The sequence below is a fragment of the Penicillium longicatenatum genome (assembly GCF_028827895.1).
Source record: "Penicillium longicatenatum strain IBT 33135 chromosome Unknown contig_1_segment0_segment0, whole genome shotgun sequence".
Taxonomy (NCBI): domain Eukaryota; kingdom Fungi; phylum Ascomycota; class Eurotiomycetes; order Eurotiales; family Aspergillaceae; genus Penicillium; species Penicillium longicatenatum.
In genome coordinates this window covers 376434-401426 of record NW_026643119.1, presented here as the reverse complement: position 1 = coordinate 401426, position 24993 = coordinate 376434, and the positions used below count along the sequence as shown (strand labels likewise).

Genomic DNA, 24993 nt, shown 5'->3' with positions numbered 1-24993 from the left:
AGTCAGATCAGGTATCCATCAGTGAGCAAGGTCCGTCCGTTGGTCCACGCCTTAGTACGGCCCCTTGGGCGGAGGGCCCGACGAGAGATGGAAAGGTTAGCGCCCTATCGAACCGAGATAGAGCGGAGTCAAGTCATCCGTAAGGCGACCGGGGACGCTAGCTCTCTTCGACGACCAGACCCGAGTGCTAATGGTCAGCAGTGACTCCGATGAGGTGGCTCTATCAAATGCCGCGAATCCTTCCCCTTTTCGAGCGGGGACGAGTGGGGCGCGTGAATCACCCAACCCAATTTCCGGCTGCTACCGATGGCACATCTCGTACCAAGGAAGGTCCGTGTCACTAGGTTGGGAAGTAATCCAATGGAATTCTGTAAATAACCTTGGAGAAAGGCTGAAAGATTGTAAAAAGGAGGGGTTGCCGAACCGAAGGACGAAGGATCAAAAGGACGTTGAAACCGGGGCAAGGAAGTGAGTCCGACCGCAATCATCTATGAGCCCACGTATTTTACCAAGCAAATACATTGCTTATTGCTTTCTTCTTTTCTCTTGGCACTTGGCATGTAGTGGATATCAGACGCCACCTGCAGCTCGGATCCAAGTGCCGAATCGCAATTATGCTGTGCACTCGAAATGGGCCCTTTGGGTAGATAGAGTAAAGAACTATCATGATAGCAGGCTTGCTTGATGTGAAGTGGGTTCCAAGAATATTTTGTTCTCCAAGCCAAATAAGAAAGAAATGATGGTATTCCTCCAGATATAAATCGGTCCATTGTGAAACGAGTCAGGACGTGTTGAGCATCCATTCAAGGTGTTTGTTAGATTAGTCCTCGAGACTCCGGTGAATACATGATAGAACAGAAAGAGAGCCAAGGGCGGGAAAATGAATGTCATAGTCCGGCTTGAGAAGGGGGTCCAAGATGTGGTGTCGTAAAACCTTTCTCTAGTTCCCGGGTATCCTGGCTGCGAGTCGGACGTATCGCGTCCAACGTAGCTCCTGGTGAATTTGTTGAGACTGTCTTCATATGCTCATATCCGTGCGGGAATATTTGATGTTCTCCTTGATAGAACGTAATTACTTCCTCGAGGCTGCCATCGAGATCATCATACTAGAAGCGTTGAAGGGACGCTTGTCGCCCTCAGCATCCTGAAGACCGGAAATTTTCAATTCTTGAATTTGCGATGCGAAAATGGTGACTAGATAAGTAAACCGACACGTGAGTTTGTATAAGATGTATCCTGAAGAGGCGCTATGTTGTTTCAGGTAGACTGTTGACCACGGCGTGTCCTTCTCAGAAGCTTCGACAAGGTCCGTTATTCGCGGAAGGCCCTGGGCAGTGGATGTGTCGAAAAAGGTCAAAAGAAAGAGCTAAAAGCCAGTGCGTTAAAACGTGATGTCAGTCTTGACTGTTTAGCGAGGTCTTAACGGATTTTTTTCCAGAAGAAGGGTCATTGAAGCGACAACTGCCTAGGCGGGTTTTTCCGATGGGTCTTGAGAGTCGCGAAAATCCTTGTTCAAAGGGAACCATGACAGGTATTCTCTATTGACACAAGGTTGAACTTGATGAATAGGGCAAAAGAATGGAAATTTACTTGCTTGCATGGGCAGAGGAGCGGTAGACCCATAGGTGCTAAATCAAGCTGTTAAATGGCACTTGATCACTCCGTTCGTTATATATGGGATCAAGATATCAGTGGAAATACAGAGCACCTTGTGTATTCCGCGACTGAGCTAGTACTATTTCGGTGAGGATATGGCGTGTCGGAACGCTCATTTGGAAAGCAACGGGCGCAACGAACGAATATGGGTAGAATATTCGTTTCCTAGGAATCGCTCCACACAAAGTGACGGGAGCGGGGCATTAAAAGCATTTAATGGCTTGAGTCCATCCAAAGACCGATTCGAAGCAGTATTCGTGATCGCCGAAAGTAGGAACAGACGTTGTTATGGACGGTATCCATCAAAAGAGATATCCAGGACCAGGAAAGGGGTACGCGGACAGAAGCAGACCAAAAATCTCTCGGTAAACCAGTGCCCGCTATGGTGCTGCTGATAATATTTAAGAGAGCGTGAATATTGAGAGGAAGGATAGATTTTTGAGATTCTCAGTCGAACGAAATCGAGGAACCTGGAGTTCACCTGTCACTGGTGAGCACGGAGTACACCGGAGCCTGATTGACTAATGCTGGAGGGTTACCCATAAGATAGGAACCCACAGGCTCCAAACAATCCACGCCTGATAAGCCGGAAAAGACGGTCCACTAGGCTGATTGGTCAGAATGTCGCATGGGTACTATAGGGATAGGGGTGTGAGATCACCAGGACGGAGCATAGAAGGTAACGGATATTATTTTCCGTTTCGTTCGGCTATCTGTAGTGAGCTATGGGACATCAAGCTTAGAGGTGTTTGACGAGACTGGGTAAGTGGGTGAACCACATGATATTTGGGACTGGACATCGCAATCCTGTATAGGTAATATATCAACATTTCGAGTTGGTGTTTACTGTAACAGGTATCATTCTACACCCAGACTACCTGTCCTAGACTTCATCATGTAACATTTGATATCAAAATATCTTCTTCTTGTATTTCCTTTACAACTCATGTCACCCGGCGAAGACAAAAACTTGTCTTCAAGTGGTGGATTATGCATGGTACTAGCTTGGGCTCAGTCTAGAAGCTACGCTAACCGCAAACCCAAATTTCCAATGTTACCCTCTTCTCCAGCTAAGGTATCTTTTATTCGACACCCAGGGATGTGATAAGTTGCGAAGTAATATTTGCAAGGGTTTTCCAAGATGTTTGAAGGCCTGAATGTGTCTGTATTCAAGTTTCCCCTCATAATAATCCTTTACAATCCTGTACGATTTTCATTTTATATCAGCTACTTGATTGCATCTTCACAGGTTGCCTCTTTCTTGAATGACCATTTGGTACGGATTCTCATTAGTGTATGTTCTGTTCGACTTGGGCTGTCATATCTTCAGGTGCTGCTGCCTTAATGAAGATGCTCAGACTCAGTAAGCTGCGCAGTCTTTTAGTGTCATCACGTGGCCAATCAATGAGGCCCAATGAGCATAAGCTAGCCAACCCATTTCCGTCCATTTCATTCCGTTTATAAGATGCCAGGTCACTCTCCACCATTTCATCGCACCAATTCGTCTATTTGATGAAAATGCCGAGCTGTTCTGTTGACTTATATCTCTATGGGAGTACATCCGCCTGGTCCACAAATGAAAAGTGTGTGAAACGCAAATACTTCTCGTTCTGGAGACTATATGGCATGGCGCCAATGGTAGTACCACCTTTCAATACATGGGCGATACTACCATTCTGCCTCTCGTCAGGGCCGCAGTTCAACAGGCTTCACTTGTCGCCCTTTCGGATTGGGCCCTCGGTCTTTATCTCGGAATTCGTATCTCGGGGTTCAACCTGGCTCTTGTAGCCGGCAGCAAGCATAGTGATCGCTTCGCCTTGCAGAGGGATTGTGAAAGCTTCAAGCTTCAATTTCTTTCACGGTTGTAGATGTGATACCTTACTCTAATTCGATCTGCCCAGTTTCATTAGGCGTGGTGTTTGTGAAAATACGAGAAAAAGCTTACTGCGGAGGCTTGTTCCAGCAGTGTCTCAACCTCGATATCAAAGATATCGATAACTCCAGTGCTTTCCGTCTCCATAAAAAGTCCCGAGTGCCCAGAATCGCGGATACCCATAATTTCATCGGGGTTGGTGAAATTGTCTCATCACTTAAGCCGACTTTGAAATGGATAGGATCTCTTTCACTAAAGCAATGTGGAAAATTGCCATACTTAGACCTGTGCAAACCGGGACCCATGAGAATAGGTGCCTGTCCAAATCCCAACTGCCAAGATCCCATGGGACTGATTAAGCTAGATGGGCATCCCATGGGATTTCCCATAGGACCCCATGGGATTTCCCATAGGATCCCATGGGATACCAGGTAAATCCCAACCCTACATAATTCTGGAAAAGGAAATGGATAAATTGAATCTTGATTATAAAGGTATTCTTTTGCCGTTTAGTCTTTTTGTATTTTTCCTTTTAAATCTACTATCTAGAAATACTCTTTTATACTATTCTATCTAGCCTATTATAATTAGGCCTATTAAAACTTAGCTTAAAATTTAGATTAAAGGTCTTTTATCTTTAGTCCTGAAGGTAAAGATATTCAGTAAACTCACTAATTCTTTACCTTTTCTCTAGAGCTTCTTTATTTTTAATATACTAGGAGCTATTTAATCTTTAATGTCTGTTGAATTAAGAAGGATTCTAACTAATACTAGCTAATCTAGCGAAGACCGAATCCCATAGGACGAGGTGCCTGTCCAAGTCCCAACTGCCAAGATCCTATGGGACTTACGTAAGTGGGAATCCCAAATCCCATCATGGGATTCCCATGGGGTCCCATGGGTCCCGGTCCTAAATGCACAGGTCTAGTCATACTATGCCTGAACAGGGCGAAGCTAGAGGAAACCGATTTAGTTTCTTAAGACCCTCTTCTCTTCCCCTGTTCAATGCTTCTGTCACGTCTCTCTTTTTAAACATGTTAATCTCCTATTAATGAATGTCACTGGGGCAGAGGAGGCTTACTGATTTTCCAGGCATGATGCAGTGCCAGATATTCCGGAATTTTTTCACTCTTTCTCTGCCAGCCCGAGATGCTGAGGCTGAAGCTAACATTTTCTTTCATCCTTGTAACCTCGGCTATGCATAATTCAACAAACCGCACAGAATTGCTATGCATGCTGCCTTGGAATAGCCACTCGACATGCTATACCGCCGATGATTTTTAGGGTGATAGTTGCAAGTTGATTGTGTGCGTCGCAACCAATTCACAGGCTGGACTTTTAATTGATGGATTCAATATCCATTACATTCCCTTCCTCAATTACGACCTTTTCCTTACCGCTGCACGTGCTTTGAACAGTACAATGAGCGCTGAAGAATTTCTGGCCAATGTTGAAAGCGGTATCGTGCCTGTGATCTGTCATAAGGATGTCTTACGGATCGCATTCATCTATCTGGATGAGGGGCTATGGGCCGACAACGGGGTGTTCGATTTGGTGGAGAAGCTACACGCGCATGGCTGGTCCTTTGGTGCGGGCGAGTTACGCTTTAATCGGTAAGCTATCTCCAACTATGGTCATCTCAAATATCACTGTATAATTAACGAATAATAGTACCCTAGATGTATTCTACCTTGCACAGCTAGCAGCAGCCATCTACCGCTACTCCTCCTAACTGGAGGGGGACTTCCCCCTCCTTCTCCGATTTCCCTGCCTTCTACACAGCTTACCACGCCCTCCTGCACTCCTCCGCCTAGCGCTCCTACTACTCCACCCAATTCCTCGCCCAGCGCACAACATCGCGCTTATACCGCCTGCCCGATCTCCAGGACCTCCCCGACTCCTCTTCCCCGCTATTAGTCGCGCAGGGAAAGTATGATATACACGGGTTAGAAGCAGAGTACCTCGCACAGGTATCAGGGGGAGAGGTTACCGAGGGAGATGGCGAGTTGGAGCAGGTGAAGTAGTGTGGGTTGCCCGATGGAGGGATTGGAGAGCAGGCGTGGTGGAGGGGTTTAGGAGGAAGAGGTCGGAAGTGAGGAGGAGGCGAAGTTCCTAGCCGCCGTTGCGGTGGAGGAGACAATTGGACTAGGACTAGAAGGAATGGAGATGGATGAGTTAGACCTTTCGATCCGGTCACATATACTACTAGCGGTCATGCAGGCTGCGGTGAAGGACAGGCAGGAGAGAGAACGTTTCCTAGGGGAGCTAGAGAGGCGGATAGTGCAGAAGGGGAGAATTGACGAGGAGAGGGCAGGGAGGTGGACCAAGGAGGCCTTGAAGATCATGGAGCCCTATATACGCATATGGCAGGGTGTGTGGCCTGGTACAGAGGAGAAGGGGGGAGATGCTGCGGCGCATCTTGGTGGAGAATGCGCAGCTCTTTGCACGCTGAAGGGTGTCACCTCTTTCGAAGCAGTTCGCTTTTGAGCTGGGGCCGAGAAAGTAAGGGAGTTACACTACCATCACGACCATCATACAACGAATTAGACAGGTGTACATATATACTCACCGATACACGTGAACTCCCCTGGGCAAACCCCTGGTCAGTGCGGCTCAGAAGGTAGTTGAGTTCGACTTCACTTCAGCCCACTTAATGTGGGGTCTGTAGTTAGTGACATGGCGTATTGGGATTATGTCATGAATTTTTTTTTTTTTTTTTTTTTTTTCTCTGAAATAACCCCTGGAAATGTCCTTGATCACTATGATATGGTTATAACAAGCGAATTAACTGGCAATTTCCTAGGATGTCAGACAATTTTCAACTTCACAGAGAGATTGGTGCTTGCCCGGACCAACTCGTTCTATTGTATAGGGGAGCTTGTCGATCATGATGCGATCTAAATTCCGTGCGGAGTTTGTGCTAGGCACGGAAAGCTACCCACTGACCCACGAATGGACGTTGTCCGTGTTTGACGCTAGGCTGATGTTTTGGACACAGTTTGGCACCCTGGTAGATCTTCCAGCGTGCTATGAGGGCTGAGTTGTTCCAATCGAGAGGTCATTATGGGAATGAATAAGAGTAATTGTTGGGAATAAAATATCTTCAAACCTTGCCAGACATCATGTGCCTGGAAACTATCAAGAGCCGATTGCTGAAAGCAGATCAGCTACAGAAAGTTAATTTTCTGACGCTGATGTAAACGTATTATAACCTATATAGCTAGGTGTATACGCGTGTCTATTAAAACCTTATATTCTATAGTTAATGATAACCTGATAGTTCTCCTAATGATAGATAGCTATTTCTGCGCTATTTACCACCTTATATTCCCTCTGCTTCAGCTATACTCCGTAATGGAGAGATTGAACGTGTCTCGTTGGATTGTTTCGCGAACTCGTTCCATGCGGAATCACCAGACGACAAATTTAATGTGTCAAGGGGCTCCACAGGACTCTGCGGACGGGAGTAATGTTCGCTGCCAACCACCCATGGATCCACGGAGCTTGTCGTGAAATGTGGACATTCCAGAATCAATTGACGGAGCTCTTGGACGGTGATTCTCTTCTCAGGATCGCACTCAAAAATGCGGCTTAAGATAGTGACTACCTCGTTTGAAATAGGCAAGATTGTTCGGAGGAAAAAAGGGTCCTTCAAGTAGGCACGGAACGTGGAATCTTCAGTAGAAGCCCGTTTCCATGGGTTACGGCCGCAAGTGAGGTTGACTAGGATCACACCAAGGCTCCAGACATCATTGGGAGCGCTCGCATAGCATGAATCTGGATGCGGGTTTGACTGTTGGCATTCTTCGCAGCAAAGAAAAACAAATAGTCAGTGAAATATTTTATCATAAGCCGGATGCAAGAGAAGACAATCCTTACCTGGCGACATATAGAATGGCGAACCGCAGCCAAAATCAGAGGTGAAGTGGTCTGTCGTAGCTAGGCTGAAGCTAGCGAGCATGAGAGTCATCCCCTCATCCTTGACAAGGATACTCTCAGGTTTGAGGTTTCTGTGGTAGATTCCCTGGGAATGGCAAAATTGGACAGCGTCAAGTATCTGCAGGAAAGCACGCTTCACCAAAGGGCCATTACCGACGAAATTGCCCTTTTCCGTAATGCTGCAGAATAGGTCACCTTCCGGGCAAAGCTCCATCACTATATATGTATCATCGACGGAATCAATGATGCGAACCAATGATATCACATTGGGATGCTGACCAGCCAGATGATGCAGCCTAATCTCTTGTTGTTGCGATTTGAGCTGACGTGAGTCTTGTCTAACTTTATTGAGGGCCTTGACACAATATGAGATATTTGTATGGATGTCGACAGCAGTGTAAGTGGCACTTTTGTCACCCACACTCAGGATACTGGTCAACTCCAATCGGTCACCTAGGATCAGACCCAGGCGGTCTTCAGGGTTGCTATGAGGGATAACTGAATCTAGCCAATCGCTTGTACCTGTCTGCCCTAATATACCATGAGGTACTTGATTGAGAAGATCATCCGTTAGTTGTTGTTGCTGCTCGTGCACAGATTGGGCTGATGCCCTGGAATTCGAGTCCGCAATGCTCTCCGTATCCATAGCCAGCTGTGAAACTACAGCCGAGCTCGCCGAGAGCTCTGATTGACAGCTGTTAACGTCAAAATATGGATGTTGTTTGAAAAATAATCCGTCATCATCATCGTCGTCTGATTCTTGGAAGCCTTCTCTGGGAGCCCATGGCAAGGACCTTAGCGAAAACGAGTGAATATGCTCAGCAACATGGTCGAGCACAGCGTGTTGATCGTCGCTCTGGAAACAGCAAAGCGGGCAAAAGGAAATTTGGAAAGAGACTTTTCGCCGCCAAGCTGAGCGTAGCATCGGGATCTGCTCTGGTCTAATTCCCTTGCTATGCTGCTGTTCAAGATGTGCAGTGAAATTGGCCGACTCCGTGAAGGTGGCATATATGTTTTTATGGGAGCATGCATGGCATACCCATTGGGTCGTTCCCCCATGTTCTTCGTTTATATGGCTCAACCACGTCTCTTTAGTCATATAAAGCGTATCGGCCTTAGGACAATCTTTGACAATACATGTGTATGGTAAAATATCTCTCATCAAATGTTTCCTGTCCCGCAAGCCATACCAATTAGATTGAGTCACATTTCTTGAGTGAGACAGACTTACTTCCATTGGTTACCCCGCCCAAATGCCGCAGGAAGGGACTGACAGCAACAAGGGCATACAAAAAGCGTTTGACCATCATGGAGAAGTGGAGCGTTTGGATAAGTGATTCGAGAGCTTGTTACTGACACGACTGTCGTTGCGGAGTAAGTTACCTGCTCCGGTGGAATCTCAATCTGCTCGTCCACCGCCGTGGCAGTTGTCGTGCTTTGAGCTTGGATGCCATCCCTAACAAGTGCCTCTCCATGCAAATGGGAAGGCGTGTTGCCAAAACCCGAATGTTGCGACTGTTTTACCAACCGTAGTCCCTCCCTCAGCCTGCGTTTTGGGTCAGACTTTGCCTCTAGTCTCTGAGCATGTCGCTGGGCGTATAAGAAGCGATTCCGTCGTTTCAAGTTGGCATCAATCAGCCGTAATTGAAGTGGGCTCAGTCGCGCTGGGTCAAGCTGTTGTTCGCTTGAAACAAAATTTCCGTGCTCATTAGGATGCACTAGGAGAATAAATTCAAGATGTCGACGTAATGAACGAATATGGGGACTGTCGGGATCAAATGAGCTGTCTGCCTTTTGAAGTCGTGATCTAGTTCCTGCTTTTCGGATCGCAACCGTGAGCCTTGTGAGCTGACTCACACTGTCTTCAACATCCTTCATTCTGGCTAATTCACTGCTAGACAGCTCCCCGTCAATATCATCAATTCTGCGGCCTAAGGGCGCGAGATCAGATAAAGGTACATCTGTCTGGGGTGGTATGCATCCATACATCCGTCTATACATTTCTGGATCAGAATTTTCAACATCAACAAGAGGTTGAGCAAGATCGTCTGCGCCTCTGGGCTTGCATGTAGTCGATGGTCCAGCGAGGCCTTCCCGGTGCTGGACGCGCCAGCGCCTGTAGACCAGAGATTGAAATCTGCCAGCCTATTCTCAGCCCATTCTTGTTGCATCAGCCGTGGGGCTGCTGTGGCCGTCCTGAAGATGCGACGACATGCTATGGTAGCCTCAAGGATCGTAAAAGATTCTGCCGTGGTAAGCGTTGCTCCTTGCGACAATGTGCTGGCATTGTGGAAAGAAAGACTTGTTTCCGGGCCATCAAAATCGCCTACGGCGCTATTCATTCTCAACGAAGCTAATACGTCTTGGGTCAACCACAAGCTTCGTGTTTACCCCGCAGCGCCTACAGCTGAGGGTGAGATGTTTTCGCACGTGATTTGATATTTGACGAACATTGCTCCTTCGTTTTTTAATTTTCTCCCGGTGGAATGCCGTCACCACGAGGAGGTAGACTGATGTGGTGAGAAGCAAAATGAATGATATCTTAGATCTGTGTTGCAATGCTTTCCCCTGGATCAGCAACCAAGCAACACTTCTCGGCCTGGAAACGCAAGATAACAGGTTCGCTCAGCTGGGCGGCGAACTCTTCATTTTGGCCCAACAAATCCCATTCTCAGAACAAACAAGGATAAATCACCAGCTGTTCAAGGTTGCATCACTCATCAACAAGGCCTGTTCTGTAAGTGGATATCCATTAGTCTGTCTGATCTGCCGGAAGACACACCAAAACTTACCACTGAACACTCAATGCTAAGGTCTCGAGAACCAAGCATGCAATGGAGAACAGACAGTTCGATGCACTTTGGAGGATCTTGGAGTGCAAGGACTCAAACATGCCTGCCGAGGAAACACTAGGTCGCCATGTTCGATGCAGCCTATTGCAGTTTGTCCAGCAGAACCCCGAGTATCCTTCCCTCCTACGTTTCATCACGGATTGCCTACATATAGCGGACTCACCAGAGGCCGTTCCTGATGAGCAAGTACGTCTATATAGTAATGATACGAAGTATCCCACACAAGTCAACAATACCCTTTATACCCAACTCCGACTGCACTCAACCTGCTCGTGTAGCAAGCGCCATCTTGAACCCGCACGGCTGCGACTGGATCCCGGGCATGAGAAGCAAGAAAATACGGACATTTTATTCGACCTGTTGTTTCTAGCAGGCTCCGCGTCGTCTGGTACAACTGAATGCCAGCTACAGTGGAAAGAGGTGAAGATATCGGTTGCTAGGTATAGACATTTCTCAAGCACCGTAGAGACAGGTGAAGCTAGCTAACAATCTGCTTGTTATTTGTAGACGAAATACCCCACAGCGAGAGAAGAAGGTCTCCTTTGCGGTCCAAAGTTACAGGCCATTGCCTCGCGCGCAGAGCAAGTCGCCATTACCAAACGATCTGCGAAAACTCGAGCTCGGAAAATTTTGCAGCCTGATCAGTAGCGAGAAATGCAGCCCAGTCCACTTCCACATTTTGGATAATGTGATGAAGGTTGCCGACACCGATCAAAGTACTATTTGGCGAAACTTTCTCCCCTTGGCGAGCGATACTCTGGCAGAATGGCTGGAACGGACCGTGCATCTGTCCAAAAGAGTGAAGGTAACGCTAGCATACACCATTGCGAGATCAGTGTGGCAGTACTATGATTCGTACTGGATGGAGAAACCATGGACGCACGACAACATTCAAATTATAAAGGAGAAAATCAGCGATCAGAACCATATTCGACCGCATCCCTATTTTACCACAAAGCTTCAGAAGTTCAAAGACCAAACTCTGGACTACTGCATTGCAGATGACCTCTTCCATATGTTTCCTAGTATCCTTGCGTTGGGGGTAATTCTTATTGAGATTGCAACCAAGCAGCCGTTCAGACACGGGAACTCACATTACCTCTGGGACCAGACCACAATCAATGATTACTACGAGTGGGCATGGACCACGGCAAACTGCAATAATTTGAGAAGCATGATTGGAGCTGCTTACGAAGTGGTAGTCAACAATTGTCTCGATGCCGAACTGTTTAGAGACGGCCCTATTGACCCGTCGAAACCAGACAAAGATCTTGAATTCAGACAGTCGCGTCTCTACGAGAAAGTTGTGCTGCCTCTACGGGATCTATATCACGCATATAGAGATGACTGGGAAATCCAGGAGATCCCCAGATCGGAAATTGCCGTTTCTCAGAATTTCTCACAGACCGAACACACCAGACAGGCCAAGCGTTCCCAATTCACTATCGCTATATTCTGTGCATTAACCTTAGAAGCAGATGCCGTAAGCGAAATTTTCGAGGAGATATTCGACGAGGAAGTCGAGAAATGCCACAAAGCAATCGGAGATGACAATGCATACACCCTGGGTAGAATCTTGCATCATAATGTGGTTCTCGTTCACATGGCTGGTATGGGAAAAGGCGCCGCATCGCAGGCGGCTTCATGTATACGATCCAGCTATCCGGAGATCAAGCTCGCGCTTGTAGTTGGCGTCTGCGGAGGAGTTCCTTCACTTTTGGCGGGCAAGGAGGATCTTATCCTTGGCGACGTTGTGGTCAGTGAAGGAATTGTGCAATATGACTTTGGAAGGCAATTTCCCGATGCTTTTTTGAGCAAAGCCAGACCAGAGCTCCCTGGGCCCAAAATTCGGGGATTATTGGCTAAACTGAGGGGGTTGCGAGGGCGAGAACGCATCGAGACAAAGCTTTCTCGGCATCTTAAATTCTTGCAAAATAAGCTTGGCCCCGAGAGAGCTGGCTACCCCGGTGTGGACAAAGATGAGCTGTTCCAATCCACCTACCGACATAAGCATCAAGACTCAGCAGTCTGCAAATTATGCAGAGCCTGTGAACACGGCATGGGTCCAGTATGCGAAGAAGCACGAGCACTGACTTGCCAACAGCTCGGATGTCAGAAGGAATTGCTAGTCTCGCGCACACGACTGCAGGAGGCTTTGGTGAATGGCTGTCCCCCAAAAGCAAAAGTCCAGTTTGGTTTCGTTGGCTCTGGAGACACGGTTATGAAGTCTGGGCAACATCGCGATGAAACTGCGACCCAGCATGGTCTCATCGCTTTTGAGATGGAGGCTTCAGGAGTTTGGGATATTTTCCCGTGCATTGTCATCAAAGGCGTGTGCGATTATGCCGACAGCCATAAAAATAAAATTTGGCAATACTATGCCGCTGCTACGGCTGCGGCCTGCATGAGAGCTCTATTAGAGGAAAATATCATAGGAGAAGGGTTATTGAAAGAGAATACATAGTATAGCTTAGGTGACTTAGACATAGGCCTTAATGAATTAATGATCGTAAACTATATTTTTAGCAGGGGTCCCTATCTTAGTCAGGCTGACCAAGGCCAGCTTTAGGCGCTTATTGAAGGGTGGAGGATAGGGTCGAAGCGGATGTTGTGATTACCGAAATAGCGGACTTCTCAATACTATCCTAATGTTGAATCTCTAGAGGCCAGCAGCAATCGCTTCAAGATTGGAGATCATTGAATTTGAAGCGGTTGAAAAATGTCTTGATAGCTGAAATTTTCACACCGAGTCTGCGATATGTTCACCTCTGGGCAAAGATATCAGGTTGTATCATTAATCTGTAAGATGTATGTATTCTGAATATCAATCGAGGGAAAAATGATAAATCTTCATGACATGAAGTGCTTGAATCCTCAAATCGAAATCTGGGTAACGGAGTGATATCTAATTTATGGGTCAGCCCATCCAACAAGTAAGCCTCCCAAAAGCTCATCACTAAGCCCGGTAATTGGCGTGTCAGGATCTGAAGACTGTTCATCTTGCAATTTTAAAGGAATAGCAAATGAGGTATCAATATCCAAGTCATTAGCTGTGAACTGAAACTCTCGCTTCAGTCCATTTGTACCGAACGGCATTTTGGACAAGGCTTCAATGTCTTGACCTCCCATCGCGAATTGTGACAACAAATCAGGGCCATCAAAGCTGAATGGTAGCTGAATAGGAACTTCGAACATATCTTTCTTGTCCAATTGATCATCCCAGATACCCGCTTTATGATCCCGGGATAGGTCGGTCTGTTCGAGAAAGTCTAAGGTGGGAAGTTGAGGTTTCCCATGGTCGGTCAACTCAGATGTGAAAGGTGACGGTGTGTTCTGAGTTGTATTTTCTGGCGTCAAATTGTAGTGATTCTCATTAGAGAGAGGCATGGGGTTATTATGCGCGTGGCTGGTGGATAAAAAGTACTGGATGGTCGTGGTACTCATTTGTTGGAAGACAGTCCCGGATATTCTCGTAGTAGGAGACTGATCAGACATTTCATCTAGAACAGCGGTGACCGTTAAGACTGTACTGTCGATATCTTGAAATGACTTAATAATTGAAGTCACAAATTAGATTGAACGCTTTCATACAAGAGACAAAGGTCCTTAGCGAAATGATGAGACATACCAAGCAGCGACGAATATGGTCTGAGTTCCAGATTGTGAACAAGAAAAGAGAACCTATTACGCATAAGTATGGCCTGAATATATGTAGAATAAACTTTCAACCTACCGGCAATGAATATTTGGTCCCCCGCAAAGTATGCAATGTTGATTAAATCCATAGACTGTAATGCGCGGTATATTCGAATGACCTTCTGAGAGGCCTCGGCCACTCTTGAATACACCACGTCGAATTCTTTAGCAGTTTGACTCATCAGCTGCTCAACTTTGGCCTCATTGGCAGATGACAATCCAACCAGCTGCTTGGGAATTATTATAATTTGGCGGTAGAGCGTGATTATGGTTTGCCAGTAACCGAGTTCCATCAGAAGGTCACAAGATGAACGACCGCTCTCAGAGGAATAAGGGATAGACCATCTCCACTCGTCTAACTTATCGGTCATTTTTCTTTGCCATGAAATGAAAGGGCCAGATTGTTTGGGAATAGTGAGCGTTTCTCGACGCGAATCCACTGGTTGGCAGGCATTAGCACGTAGAGCAAGTTGAGACTGAAGCATGCAGTGAATTTCGGATTGCAAACGCCGCAGTTTCAGGTGATGGTGAGTTGCGTACCCGGAGCTTGTCGAGCTCCCTGAGGACCTGATAAATCCAAATTCAATTAGAGACTGATCATCATCAACAAGCGGAAATTCAGTGGTCACGACATCGTCGGGAATTGATAAAGGTCGACCCAACCAAGGAGCGACGAGGCGATCTAAACTATATGCGCACCACCACAGACGACGGCCCAGATGTTGATTCCGAACAGCTAGCCTCCTACTCGAGGAATCGTAGCTCGAGAATTTGGCTTGAAATGTGGCACTAAAGCTGCGATCAGAGTAAAGTCGTAAATCAGTAGCTGAGCGCATGGCCGTGTCAACCAGACTAGCGAGAGAGGGAACCGTTGGCCTCAGAAGGGAAAGACTACATAGAAGCACCAGGGCTTGCAGCTCTTCGAGAGAATTCGATAGACCTGGAGATGGTGACAATGCCAAGTATGATTCTAGGTAGATCATGGCCGAAGCCTCATAAGCTTCTGATGTGTCAAAAGTGCTTGATATCTTTTGCCTTTTCCCTCCAGGTGTCCTTTGAAACTCTGTAGCCAGTTGTTCGACCGCGATATGCCGTGCGGAATCATGCTTTACGGCAGCGCCGATAGCAAAAACAATGAGAAGAATATACAAATTTCGAGGTTGTTTCTTACACCCCAAGCTCGAATAGGCATGATCAATAAGTTGGTCGATATCATCACGATGCAGGGCTGGCATAAAAGTATTCACATGTTCAAAATATCGGTCAACAAGTATGTTTGCGTCTCTTCGACGGGGCAGCTCTGCGCATCCCTCATTCGATTTGCCAAAAAATAGACCAAAGAATGAAGTACGAATGGAACTTCTTATCCCATTTTCACCATTTCTGCCGCTTTTCAAAATCTTGCATCTCATGGAACTCCCAGCCAGCAGGTTCATAATTATGTTGTTAGAAGAATCTTCCAATTTTGATACGCTCAGGGAGGCTGGGATCTTTGATGGAGCCGCCGAGGAAGAAAGCTCGTTCTCCCGGACAAGTGTTTTTCCAGTATGCCGATTATCTTCCCTGTCATCCTGGTTTGGCAGCTCATGTAAGTCATCAGGGACAACATTTTCACGTGAAATGTTATCGCTGCTTGCCTCTGATTCATCAAAGGCGGAGACTGGTTTGACTTCAACATTGTGATGTTGTAGGAGTGTGTCGAGATATTTGAGACGAGTTTCCAGAAAGTGAACATAGCTCCGAGGAATCTCTTGCTTTGTTATCGGGTCATAGCCGACGCACTTCACTTGAGCCCTTTCACAAGGTTGGCATCGTGGAAGTGACGAGTCACATCTATGTTTTCGCGATCGACAGCGATGACAGGCCGAGACATTGCGAAAAGATGAGACAGGAGCCAAAGTTGCTGGTGGATTGAGCGTTGTTAACTCTTTGAATTCTCCAAGATCTTCATCTTTTGGTTGGTGATGGCCTGATGGTGAGACCCATTGCACCTCAAAGGGAGATGTGGCCTTGGGCATGTCAAAACAAACAAACAATCACCGGTGTCGGGTTCAAACAATAAAGGAAGATGATGCTGCGCTAGCTTCCAAGGTGAAAATCAATTTTGATATTTCTTTTTTCTACATTTCTCTGCAAATGCGAGAAGCTTTAAGTGCCCAAGGTGGATCTGTCGGGGACTGCTTGAAGGGCAAGGCGGCATCGGGCCAAACAGCAAATCAAAGCCAACCAAAGAATGACGATGCAACTCTCTAGAATGAAGTTTCATTTGTCAAAATCATCACGACTGACTCTCGCGTTGGACTCGACCGAGAAAAATACGATAACAGAGAGTTGGAATTACTCGATGAAAACCCCGGAAATGCAACGGAGAGGGCAAGCTAGTGCTGATTTTCTATCAATTACTCGATGAGAATTTGTGAGAGGAAACGTCGATAAGACGGAATTGGGGTCACATTAAATTAAATTACTCGATCAAAATATAAGAACAAGCTTGGGGTTGATCCGTGGATGCGGGCACCACGGAGTAAATACGTTTCCCGCGGGAAGTCAATAGCCGTTTGGCAACATTTCACTCTACCAGTGCGATCGTATGACGAATGAGGCTGTGAAATAAGCCCATAATACATCAACGATTGTCCGTTCTGTAGCTAATATGCCATGCTAGTCAAAATCAGGCAATTGAACGATTGAGCCGACCCGAGGGAGAACTACTGCGAATTATCGTGGGGATGGAGCTCATAAACCCGTCGCGCGGGAAGAGATATCCATCAGGGAATGATCTTCTTGGGTTGACTGAAAACATATACGATATCTCTCTTGTTACTCGATTGCAATATGTACTCTTTCTCAATGGCCGATGTCGGCTAGCAGGGTCCGAGGTTGACCCCTATTGATCCACTTTCCATGCCCCATACCCCCCACTCAGGCTTCCTCCACTTTCTTCTCCTCATCGGCGTCCAGACTCGTCTCGTAAGGAACTTCGTTCCAGGTCTCGCTTGTTGCAGGGAGAGGGACCATCTTGGCTAGAAGCCAATAAACCGCCCCGGATACAATGAACCCGGAAAAGTAATTGATGTTGTAAATGTATACTGCGCCCTGAGGGACATTGACCCCCACGGCACCCGCAAATCCAACAATGTTGATTAAAATGCCGCAAAAATAGGCTGCATACCCATGCCATGAGACTCCATAAATCCCATAGTAGGCACCGTCCTTGCGCGCACTGTATAAATCCTCAATATCGAAATAGCCTTTGCGTACTAAATAGTAGTCGCTAGCCATGACACCTGCAATTGCCGATAGAAAGACGGAATATGCGGAGAGGTAGAGGGTAAATTTGTTAGAGGAGGCAACGAGAGTCCACTGTGATCCATGTTAGCTATGACTCAAGGATTTAAAAGCTGAAGGTGACTTGCAGGACACATAGCAAGCCCAATAGCTGCACAGATATAGCCTCCCCGTCTGATTGTACAGAATCGTGGCAGCAAAGCAGTCAAATTGGTACCCGCAGAGACTGAGTTGGCGGCAATGTTCGTTCCAAGCTGTGCCAAAGCAAAGCCACTGGCAATGACGAAGATACCAAATCTCTCTGCTGAGCTGGCATTTTCTAAAAACATTCCTAGGAGAGTCAAAGGGTTCCAAACGGATTGGTTGAAGATGACCATTGCAGAGGAGGATACAACAATTCCAATGAAGGAAGTGACTGCAAAGCCCACAGGAATGGTGATCAGCTGAGGCCAGAGTGCATCCTTTGGCTTGCTTGCATATCGCGCAAAGTCAGGATTGTTAATCACCAAGGCGGCAAAATTGGCAATGCAATTCATAATACTCTTGACGAATACCCATGCAAGTGCACTGCCATGAGCAGTATTAGATTGAGTCATGATTGGACCCAATCCATGGGCGCGTGCAATTGCCCAACCGAAAAAGGCGATGGCACATGCGGGAGAAAAGTATGCCTTCACCGTGAAAAGATGCCGGATCTTGTAGATTGGGAACCACAGAGCGGGAAGAGATCCCAACCAGAACAAGAAGAAGCTGACGAACTGCTTTGTCGTCACCCCTGCGTTGGCAGGCATAGTATTGGGAAGATTTGCGTAGCTTGGCCAGATGGCTTGGATCATCAATGTTACGCATTCACCTTTAAACATAGAAGTTTAGCGTTCATCAGTAGGGTTGATGTTTTCCTTTTCGGATAGACTGACCTCCAAGATATGTCTGGGAAAGTCAGCTTCGATTATCATACCAAGCAGGGAATGGTGTAGTTCGAGACTTACTTGAACACCATACCATATCACGGCCATGCCTGCTCGATTGAGAATGGGCCAGAAAGAGCCCCATATTCCAAACGAGGCTCTGTTGGTGACAGCGAAGGGGATTCGATAAATAGTGGCAATCCGACCCAGCAGACAAACAAAGATTGCAGCAAGACTGTAGCCAATCCATACGCATAGCCAAGACTGCCACCAGGATAAGCCATCAACGATCATTGAAGATGAGATCATCCATGTGTTCTGATGAAGAGATGGTGATATGTAAGCCCTCCACCCCACAAAGAACGTGAATATTGAATGGAGATAACAGTGACTTGGGGAAAGCATCAAAGATTACCGACCACATTCAGAGAGTCTGCAATCCAGAAAGCAACGAAATTGAGCCATCTCCACTGGCGGCGCTCTGGTTCGACTAGTCATGAAATGGAAACTCGCATTAGCGTTTTCGGGGAAATTTGAAATGTACAATAGACTTTTGGATCGCAGTCAACATTTATAGAGAAAGACTGTTTCGTCCAGTGACTCTCACCTGGTCGAAGGTCATCATTGGTCAACATTAACTGGGCGGTTGTCAGTCCCGGCTCGGTGGGAGCCTGCAATTTGCCTAGCCAGTATTTTAATTGACCCATCTCGAGTTGAAAGAAAGGACAGCGGTATGGAGGAGGGATGAGGCTTTTTGAAGTTCACGAGTTATTTCACACTAAGTCAGATGGCTAGTGAAAATGACCATCAATTGCTACGCCTGCTCTGCGACACTTATAGTCTACACATTCGACCCGCGGAAGCCAACCGAGCATCATGTGTAATCCTCAGAGCATTATTTCTCCCCTTCCGACCGTCATAACTGTTCCAAGTGAACCTTAACCCCGCATTTATCTGGAGTCTTGAGCGGAACAGGTAAACATTGACCTTCTTATCACGGCTCCACATACTCCGCAATATGAATTTACGTTAGGTAATTCGAGGCAGTCAAGGGACGAGATCGGCCTAGACAGTATACATCACCGGCTCAGGAATATGACTCTATTTCATTTGAACATGAGAGCACTGTTGCTAAGAAAATGCCTTTACTGCAGCTCAAATCTAATTAGTGAATCTTTCAGTTTTTCCACCTCAGCAGCCGCAACAACATCGCTGTTGTCAACCAATGCACTGGAATGGAACGCTCGTCCATGCGTTCTCTCCCACAGCAGTCGAATATTAGACGATCTAACACCACCACCGACTATGATCTCAGGGACTCGCAGGTCAGACAGTAATTGTGATTGGGTCAGGTCCGCCTGTCGGAATAACTCAGCGAGCTTGTCAACGCATTCAATGGCTGTATTTCCCGACGGACCCCCGCTTGTAAGGATCGAAGCAAAGCCACATTCCGCTAGGTTGCCGAGCGCTGTGCCCCAATGTCGTTCCGGGATACAATCAAAAGCGCGGTGAAAAGTGCATGGCTTGTCACCTGCGAGTTTGACCAGTTGTTTATTTCTATTGACATCGATCCATGAACATGCGGGGTTATCCAACGGAACTGGATTGAGAATACCAAACACAAATCCATCGGCCCCTGCATTTTTTAGCGTCATCAATGTGGATTTCATGATTTCAAATTCTTCATTGTTGTAAAAGAAGTCGTTGGCACGTGGACGGATCATGACAAAGACTGGAATTGAAACCTGGGTTTTCAACCGAGTCAGCATCGCTGGATCAGGCGAAAGGCCCCCAGACGTGTAATCGTAGCATAATCTACAGTGAAATTAGCTTGATATTCCAAGCCCACAATGTGCTATATGGCATTGCGAAGCTTCATGTCCAGCATTGAGTTGAATGGGGATACGCAAGACAAGGTGAACTGGTACGGGCCGCTTACTCAATCCGATCAGCGCCTCCTTCGGCTGCATGGACTCCTGAATCGCCGTTGAAGCAGGCAACCTCCAATAACGGCCTTGCTAGCCTATCGATATGACTCATAATACGAATCTGAGCCAATCGTACTGATGGCGAGCTGTCTTATTTTGAACTAAGAGAGATGTGAAAGGGTAAACAGAGGTGCACTCGCCGGGTACCGAATCACTTGGGCGGCTCCTGAGGCTTAATCAGCCAATTGTCACCTGCATCTCGGGCGCTCTGTTCATACTTCCAATAAGTGGGCACAATAACACTGAAAAGACTCAAATCAGAAATGGGACCTCACCCTTCATGGTAGAAGAAAGGTCGAGTCCAAAATTCAAAGCATTTGATAAATTCTTCTCAAAATACATGGAGTGGATTATGATCAGAAATAATCAAGTTATGATACTTTGAGACGTGAAAGGCGAGCGGCTGGCACTACTCATAAATATTGTTATCCTTTCATCTCCTTTCCTCGAAATTTCCCAATGCCAACCTATTGCTTTACTGACATAGAGTCTATCTCCGCAGTTAGTTGTTCCTCCACCACATCCGTGTCGATTGCTTTCTGGCCCCGTCGGAGTTTCTCGATATCCGGCACCGAGGAATGTTTCTCTCCTTCAAAGAGCGCGTCAATCTCCTCCAGGGTCTTTCCCTTTGTTTCAACCCAATAGTATGCCTGTGATTGTAAGGATTAATCGAATCAATCATGGGAAAAATACTTACAATGAGGCCAAGAATGACCAGATCCCAGGATGCATTAATCATGTACATCTTCCAACCAATGTTGCCTAGGCCAATTGGCATTATGAAAGTGAAGACAAGGCTAATACCATGTTAGCGCTCATGGCCCCAGACAAATGTTGGAATTGGAACTCACGCAAATGCGTTAAGGACAAATGAAGAAAATGCCAATCCATTCGCACGAATAGAGTAATTCATGACTTCGGGTGGGTAGAGATAAAGAAGCGGTGTCCATGCGATAGAGTAAAATCCCTGGAAGAGGAACATCACCGCAACATTGCCATATACAAGTGAGTTTGATGCACCGTGTGGGTTTGATGCATATATTTTCGATAGGCCGCCAATGATGAATAGGCATGCACTCAGCAGGACTTGAGACAGCATCGCTGTGGGTTTTCGCCCCCATCTAGCTATTAGATGAGTGCCAATAAGACAGCATGCAAGACACCAAACATTCAGTACCACGTTCTGTCAAGTAAGCGTTCCGGCCTGCACGGGAGTATACAGCCGGAGAACTTACTGCCTTGAGCTGATCATTGGTGTTCGTAATACCAGCCGTGTCAAGTTCCGACCCGAAATAGTATGACGCGATGATATTTCCAGCAATGCAAGAGAATGGTCCCGGGGACATTCCGATGAGCAGTCGCTTTCTGGCCGAAGGAGATCGAAAAATCTCGACAGCACTCATGTCATGCACGTTTTCTTTTTCCCACTTGAAGGTATCCACAATCTCTTTGAATATCGCGATAACAACTGGATCAGACAGGCTCCCATTTGCATTTGTCTGCGCCACAGAAAGTCGGGCTTCCGCGTAGAATCCTTGGCGAACGAGCCATCGAGGAGATTCAGGACTTGATTTGATCGTTAGCCAACTCAAACCAGTAAAAGAGGAAGAAGATAGAATTAATCCGACGCACATAAATGGTAGGGTGAGAATGCAGAGGAGAGAAAATATCGCCTGGAAGAGTGAAGGGGCTCTCCATGCCCATGTTGACTGCCACTGTCCAGTGCCGAGGGTAATTCCAGCGGCGATCAAGGCACCAACGCTATATTTGTGAGGATTGTGTCATTGCTCAAGGAGATGGGAGAGCATACTAAAAAAAATCATTCAGTAACCCAACTCCCCAGGCACGCCACCGACTGGGGAATGTTTCCGCAAGATATACACCTCCAGCAATGCCAGAGATAGCAGAACCAAATCCAAGAATAATCCGAGCCACCACAAACATGGCAATGTTCTGCGCGGCAGTCTGGAGGATGACTCCAACAATGGTCAAAGCTGATCCCCAGAAGATCGCAGGGCGACGACCTAATTTATCTGCCATGACACCCGACACCATTGGACCGAGGAATCCACCAATAAAAACGGATGCAGTGTTCAGCCCGGTAGTAGCATCATTCAAGTTGAAATATCCAGTGTAGGAGGGTAGGATGTTGAGGCCATTCAGCATGGAGCCATCGTAGCCTCCCGTCTTGGCAAAGTTAGTCTTAATGGTGCTTTGATGAGATAGTAGGCGCAACCTACGGCAGATTGGACGATTGAGCTAATCAGCAACAGGATAGAGACTGAAATTGTATTCTCGGGAACCCATGCGGGCAGCCAAGTGCCAGTTGCAGTCTTTTGCAGCATCTGATGATATACCTATGAAGGATTCCGATTTTGTTTGCATTGATTTGTTCACGAGCTACCAAGCAACAAGTTCAAGGCTGGCCGTTGTAGGTACCTAAAACTGGGATATATACTTTATGGACATGTCCCGAGGTCTGGCTAGGTACTCCGCACTTCTCTTATCATATAATTAGACGATAGCAACGTTTCATTGGGAGCTAGCCGATCAGTTGGTGTTGACATTAAAGATACGAGGTCATGTAAGCTTTAGCCTATCTGCTATCAAGCATTCCTAAGCCTTTGGCGCCATGAACCCCTTGCCAATGTAGCTCTTTTCTTGCAATCTACAACAATGAAAGTTTCAAAAGGAAGATGCGACATACATTATTGCACTTCCACGGGCCGGTTCTCTCTACTTAAGAAATAAATGAAAAAAAGGCGAACTTTGCGGTTGTTTCGACTAGACCAGGACTGCATATCAACAAAGCGGGGTCAATTCTTCGGGGAGCGGCACGACGCGACGTTGCATGGACTGAACACTCCAAAATCAACTATTTGCTGCCAGTGCAACCTTGAACAATCACGACTTCAACGCTCACGTGGTCGGTTAAAATATTGTGTTGCGGTGGTTAGTTGGCCTCCGGCCCCTGCAATCTTGCTCGTATCAACTGAGATAGACTACCTGAGAGACATCATGTTAGGACGTCCCAATATTGCTATCGCAGGACTTGCATGCGAAACCTCTACCTTTTCCCCTGCACGCACACTCGCGCCGGCATTTCATCCACGGCGCGGCGAGCAGGTGATCGATGAGTACGCTTTTCTTCATCCCGGGACTCCGCTTGGGAATTCCGCGAATTGGCACGGAGCGCTTATCGGCCATGCTCTCCCAGGCGGTATTGTAGCCCGACAATCCTTTGAGGAACTTGCCAGTGAGATCATCACTAGGCTGATAGATATTAAAAATACAACCAACATCGATGGGCTTTGGTTCGATATTCATGGGGCGATGTGCGTTGAGGGGATGGATGATGTGGAGGCAGAGCTTCTTCAACGGATTCGAAAAATAATAGGTCCCGATGTCATGGTATCGGCATCGATGGATCTGCATGGGAATGTTTCTCATCGACTGGTGCACCAGGTTGATCTCATTACTTGCTATCGGATGGCACCGCACGAGGACGAACAAGAGACTAAAGAGCGAGCTTGCAAGAATCTTGTCGACATGTTGAAATCCCCAGCTGGACGGCCAGGTAGACCGTTGAAAGCTTGGGTCCCGATCCCAATTCTTCTACCTGGCGAACAAACTTCTACACGCATAGAGCCAGCCAAGTCGCTCTACGGATTGGTTCCCGTTGTTGAAGCCACGGAAGGGATTCTGGATGCCGCAATTTGGGTCGGTTACGCCTGGGCAGATGAGCCTCGTAATCACGCAGTTGTAGTTGTTACAGGCTGGGATGCAGATCGAGTCACTGAAGGTGCAAAGAAACTGGCAAATTATTTCTGGGACGCACGCGAGGACTTCAAATTCGTTGCACCTACAGGGTCACTGATGGAGTGCATAGATGCTGCTCTGGTGTCTACCAGTCGACCATTTTTCATTTCAGACTCCGGTGACAACCCCACTGCCGGGGGCGCTGGGGACGTGACTTGGAGTCTCAATCGAATTCTAGGTCGCCCTGAATTCAAGCCCTCGTCTGGTCCGACTGTCATTTATGCTAGTCTTCCAGGGCCGCGGGCAATTGAGACCATTTTACAAGCCGGCCTAGGTGCTATGGTTACTGTGACAGCTGGCGCTGAGGTCGATAACCTCCACGATGGCCCGATTACTATGACTGGCAGCGTTCATGCAATCAGACATGGGGATAGAGATGCCGTCGTGGAGGCTGTGCTTCAAGTTGGAAGTGTCTTCGTCATTTTAACCCAGTTACGCAAGCCTTATCACCGTGAGCATGATTTCACTCGCCTCAACCTTGCGCCACGGGATGCAGATATTGTTTTCGTGAAGATTGGATATTTAGAGCCGGAGTTGTTTGATATGGCTTCTGATTGGCTGCTGGCTTTGACACCAGGTGGCGTTGATCAAGACCTACCTCGCCTCGGGCATCGTCGCATTCATCGCCCAATGTGGCCATATGATCGAGAGTTTGCCGAGGCACCGGACCTGACTCCTCAACTTATCCCCTTCTCAAACGAGGCATTCTAGCACTTCCGTTCTGCAGAGACAGGTACCGCAGACTGAATAAGCTAAATTGCAGAAGTGAATTAAAGTAAATCGTTCGTTTGCCCGTGTACGAGAGCGGGATGAATAGACATAGACTCGAAAGAAGACATCTGATAGCCATCATCTGACTACCCAAAGATCCTTGGTTCCTACTGGAGGATTCAAGTTGAAGTATAAAACGCGACCGGAAAATTTAGACATTGCAAAATACCCCACATCCTACGTCGGTGTCTAAACTTCAGGTT

At 47.0% G+C, this 24993-nt stretch overlaps 10 protein-coding genes across 10 annotated transcripts; 3 read left to right on the top strand and 7 right to left on the bottom strand.

The window, feature by feature from the left end:
• Nucleotides 1-3365: 3365 nt before the first annotated feature.
• Nucleotides 3366-3712, bottom strand: N7484_000934 (uncharacterized protein; the record flags this gene model as incomplete). The annotated part of the gene is made up of 2 exons (XM_057111354.1): nt 3366-3509; nt 3602-3712. The coding sequence occupies 2 exons, from the start codon at nt 3710-3712 to the stop codon at nt 3366-3368; spliced, it is 255 nt and encodes an 84-aa protein (XP_056976091.1).
• Nucleotides 3713-4951: 1239 nt separating this feature from the next.
• N7484_000933 (Dynamin) lies at nt 4952-6016 on the top strand (the record flags this gene model as incomplete). The annotated part of the gene is made up of 4 exons (XM_057111353.1): nt 4952-5142; nt 5201-5210; nt 5344-5544; nt 5606-6016. The coding sequence occupies 4 exons, from the start codon at nt 4952-4954 to the stop codon at nt 6014-6016; spliced, it is 813 nt and encodes a 270-aa protein (XP_056976090.1).
• Nucleotides 6017-6851: 835 nt separating this feature from the next.
• Nucleotides 6852-8114, bottom strand: N7484_000932 (uncharacterized protein; the record flags this gene model as incomplete). Its single annotated transcript, XM_057111352.1, has 2 exons — nt 6852-7306; nt 7409-8114. The coding sequence occupies 2 exons, from the start codon at nt 8112-8114 to the stop codon at nt 6852-6854; spliced, it is 1161 nt and encodes a 386-aa protein (XP_056976089.1).
• Nucleotides 8115-10302: 2188 nt separating this feature from the next.
• On the top strand, nt 10303-12760 carry N7484_000931 (5'-methylthioadenosine/S-adenosylhomocysteine nucleosidase family protein; the record flags this gene model as incomplete). Its single annotated transcript, XM_057111351.1, has 3 exons — nt 10303-10506; nt 10603-10760; nt 10828-12760. Coding segments are annotated over 3 exons (2295 nt in total), but the record flags the coding sequence as incomplete, so codon positions are not given.
• Nucleotides 12761-13230: 470 nt separating this feature from the next.
• N7484_000930 (C6 transcription factor (UaY)) lies at nt 13231-15889 on the bottom strand (the record flags this gene model as incomplete). Its single annotated transcript, XM_057111350.1, has 4 exons — nt 13231-13869; nt 13949-14001; nt 14054-15770; nt 15818-15889. 4 exons carry the CDS (start codon nt 15887-15889, stop codon nt 13231-13233), a joined length of 2481 nt encoding a protein of 826 aa, XP_056976087.1.
• A 1049-nt stretch (nt 15890-16938) lies between these two features.
• On the bottom strand, nt 16939-18506 carry N7484_000929 (nucleobase cation symporter-1 family protein; the record flags this gene model as incomplete). Its single annotated transcript, XM_057111349.1, has 4 exons — nt 16939-17379; nt 17433-18157; nt 18222-18234; nt 18294-18506. 4 exons carry the CDS (start codon nt 18504-18506, stop codon nt 16939-16941), a joined length of 1392 nt encoding a protein of 463 aa, XP_056976086.1.
• Nucleotides 18507-18616: 110 nt separating this feature from the next.
• On the bottom strand, nt 18617-18919 carry N7484_000928 (uncharacterized protein; the record flags this gene model as incomplete). The annotated part of the gene is made up of 2 exons (XM_057111348.1): nt 18617-18702; nt 18820-18919. The coding sequence occupies 2 exons, from the start codon at nt 18917-18919 to the stop codon at nt 18617-18619; spliced, it is 186 nt and encodes a 61-aa protein (XP_056976085.1).
• A 438-nt stretch (nt 18920-19357) lies between these two features.
• N7484_000927 (copper homeostasis protein CutC) lies at nt 19358-20252 on the bottom strand (the record flags this gene model as incomplete). Its single annotated transcript, XM_057111347.1, has 2 exons — nt 19358-20027; nt 20152-20252. 2 exons carry the CDS (start codon nt 20250-20252, stop codon nt 19358-19360), a joined length of 771 nt encoding a protein of 256 aa, XP_056976084.1.
• Nucleotides 20253-20667: 415 nt separating this feature from the next.
• N7484_000926 (uncharacterized protein) lies at nt 20668-22366 on the bottom strand (the record flags this gene model as incomplete). Its single annotated transcript, XM_057111346.1, has 6 exons — nt 20668-20850; nt 20898-20997; nt 21052-21167; nt 21436-21766; nt 21833-21961; nt 22032-22366. The coding sequence occupies 6 exons, from the start codon at nt 22364-22366 to the stop codon at nt 20668-20670; spliced, it is 1194 nt and encodes a 397-aa protein (XP_056976083.1).
• An 852-nt stretch (nt 22367-23218) lies between these two features.
• N7484_000925 (M81 family metallopeptidase) lies at nt 23219-24730 on the top strand (the record flags this gene model as incomplete). The annotated part of the gene is made up of 1 exon (XM_057111345.1): nt 23219-24730. The coding sequence occupies one exon, from the start codon at nt 23219-23221 to the stop codon at nt 24728-24730; it is 1512 nt and encodes a 503-aa protein (XP_056976082.1).
• Between the last annotated feature and the right edge of the window lie 263 nt (nt 24731-24993).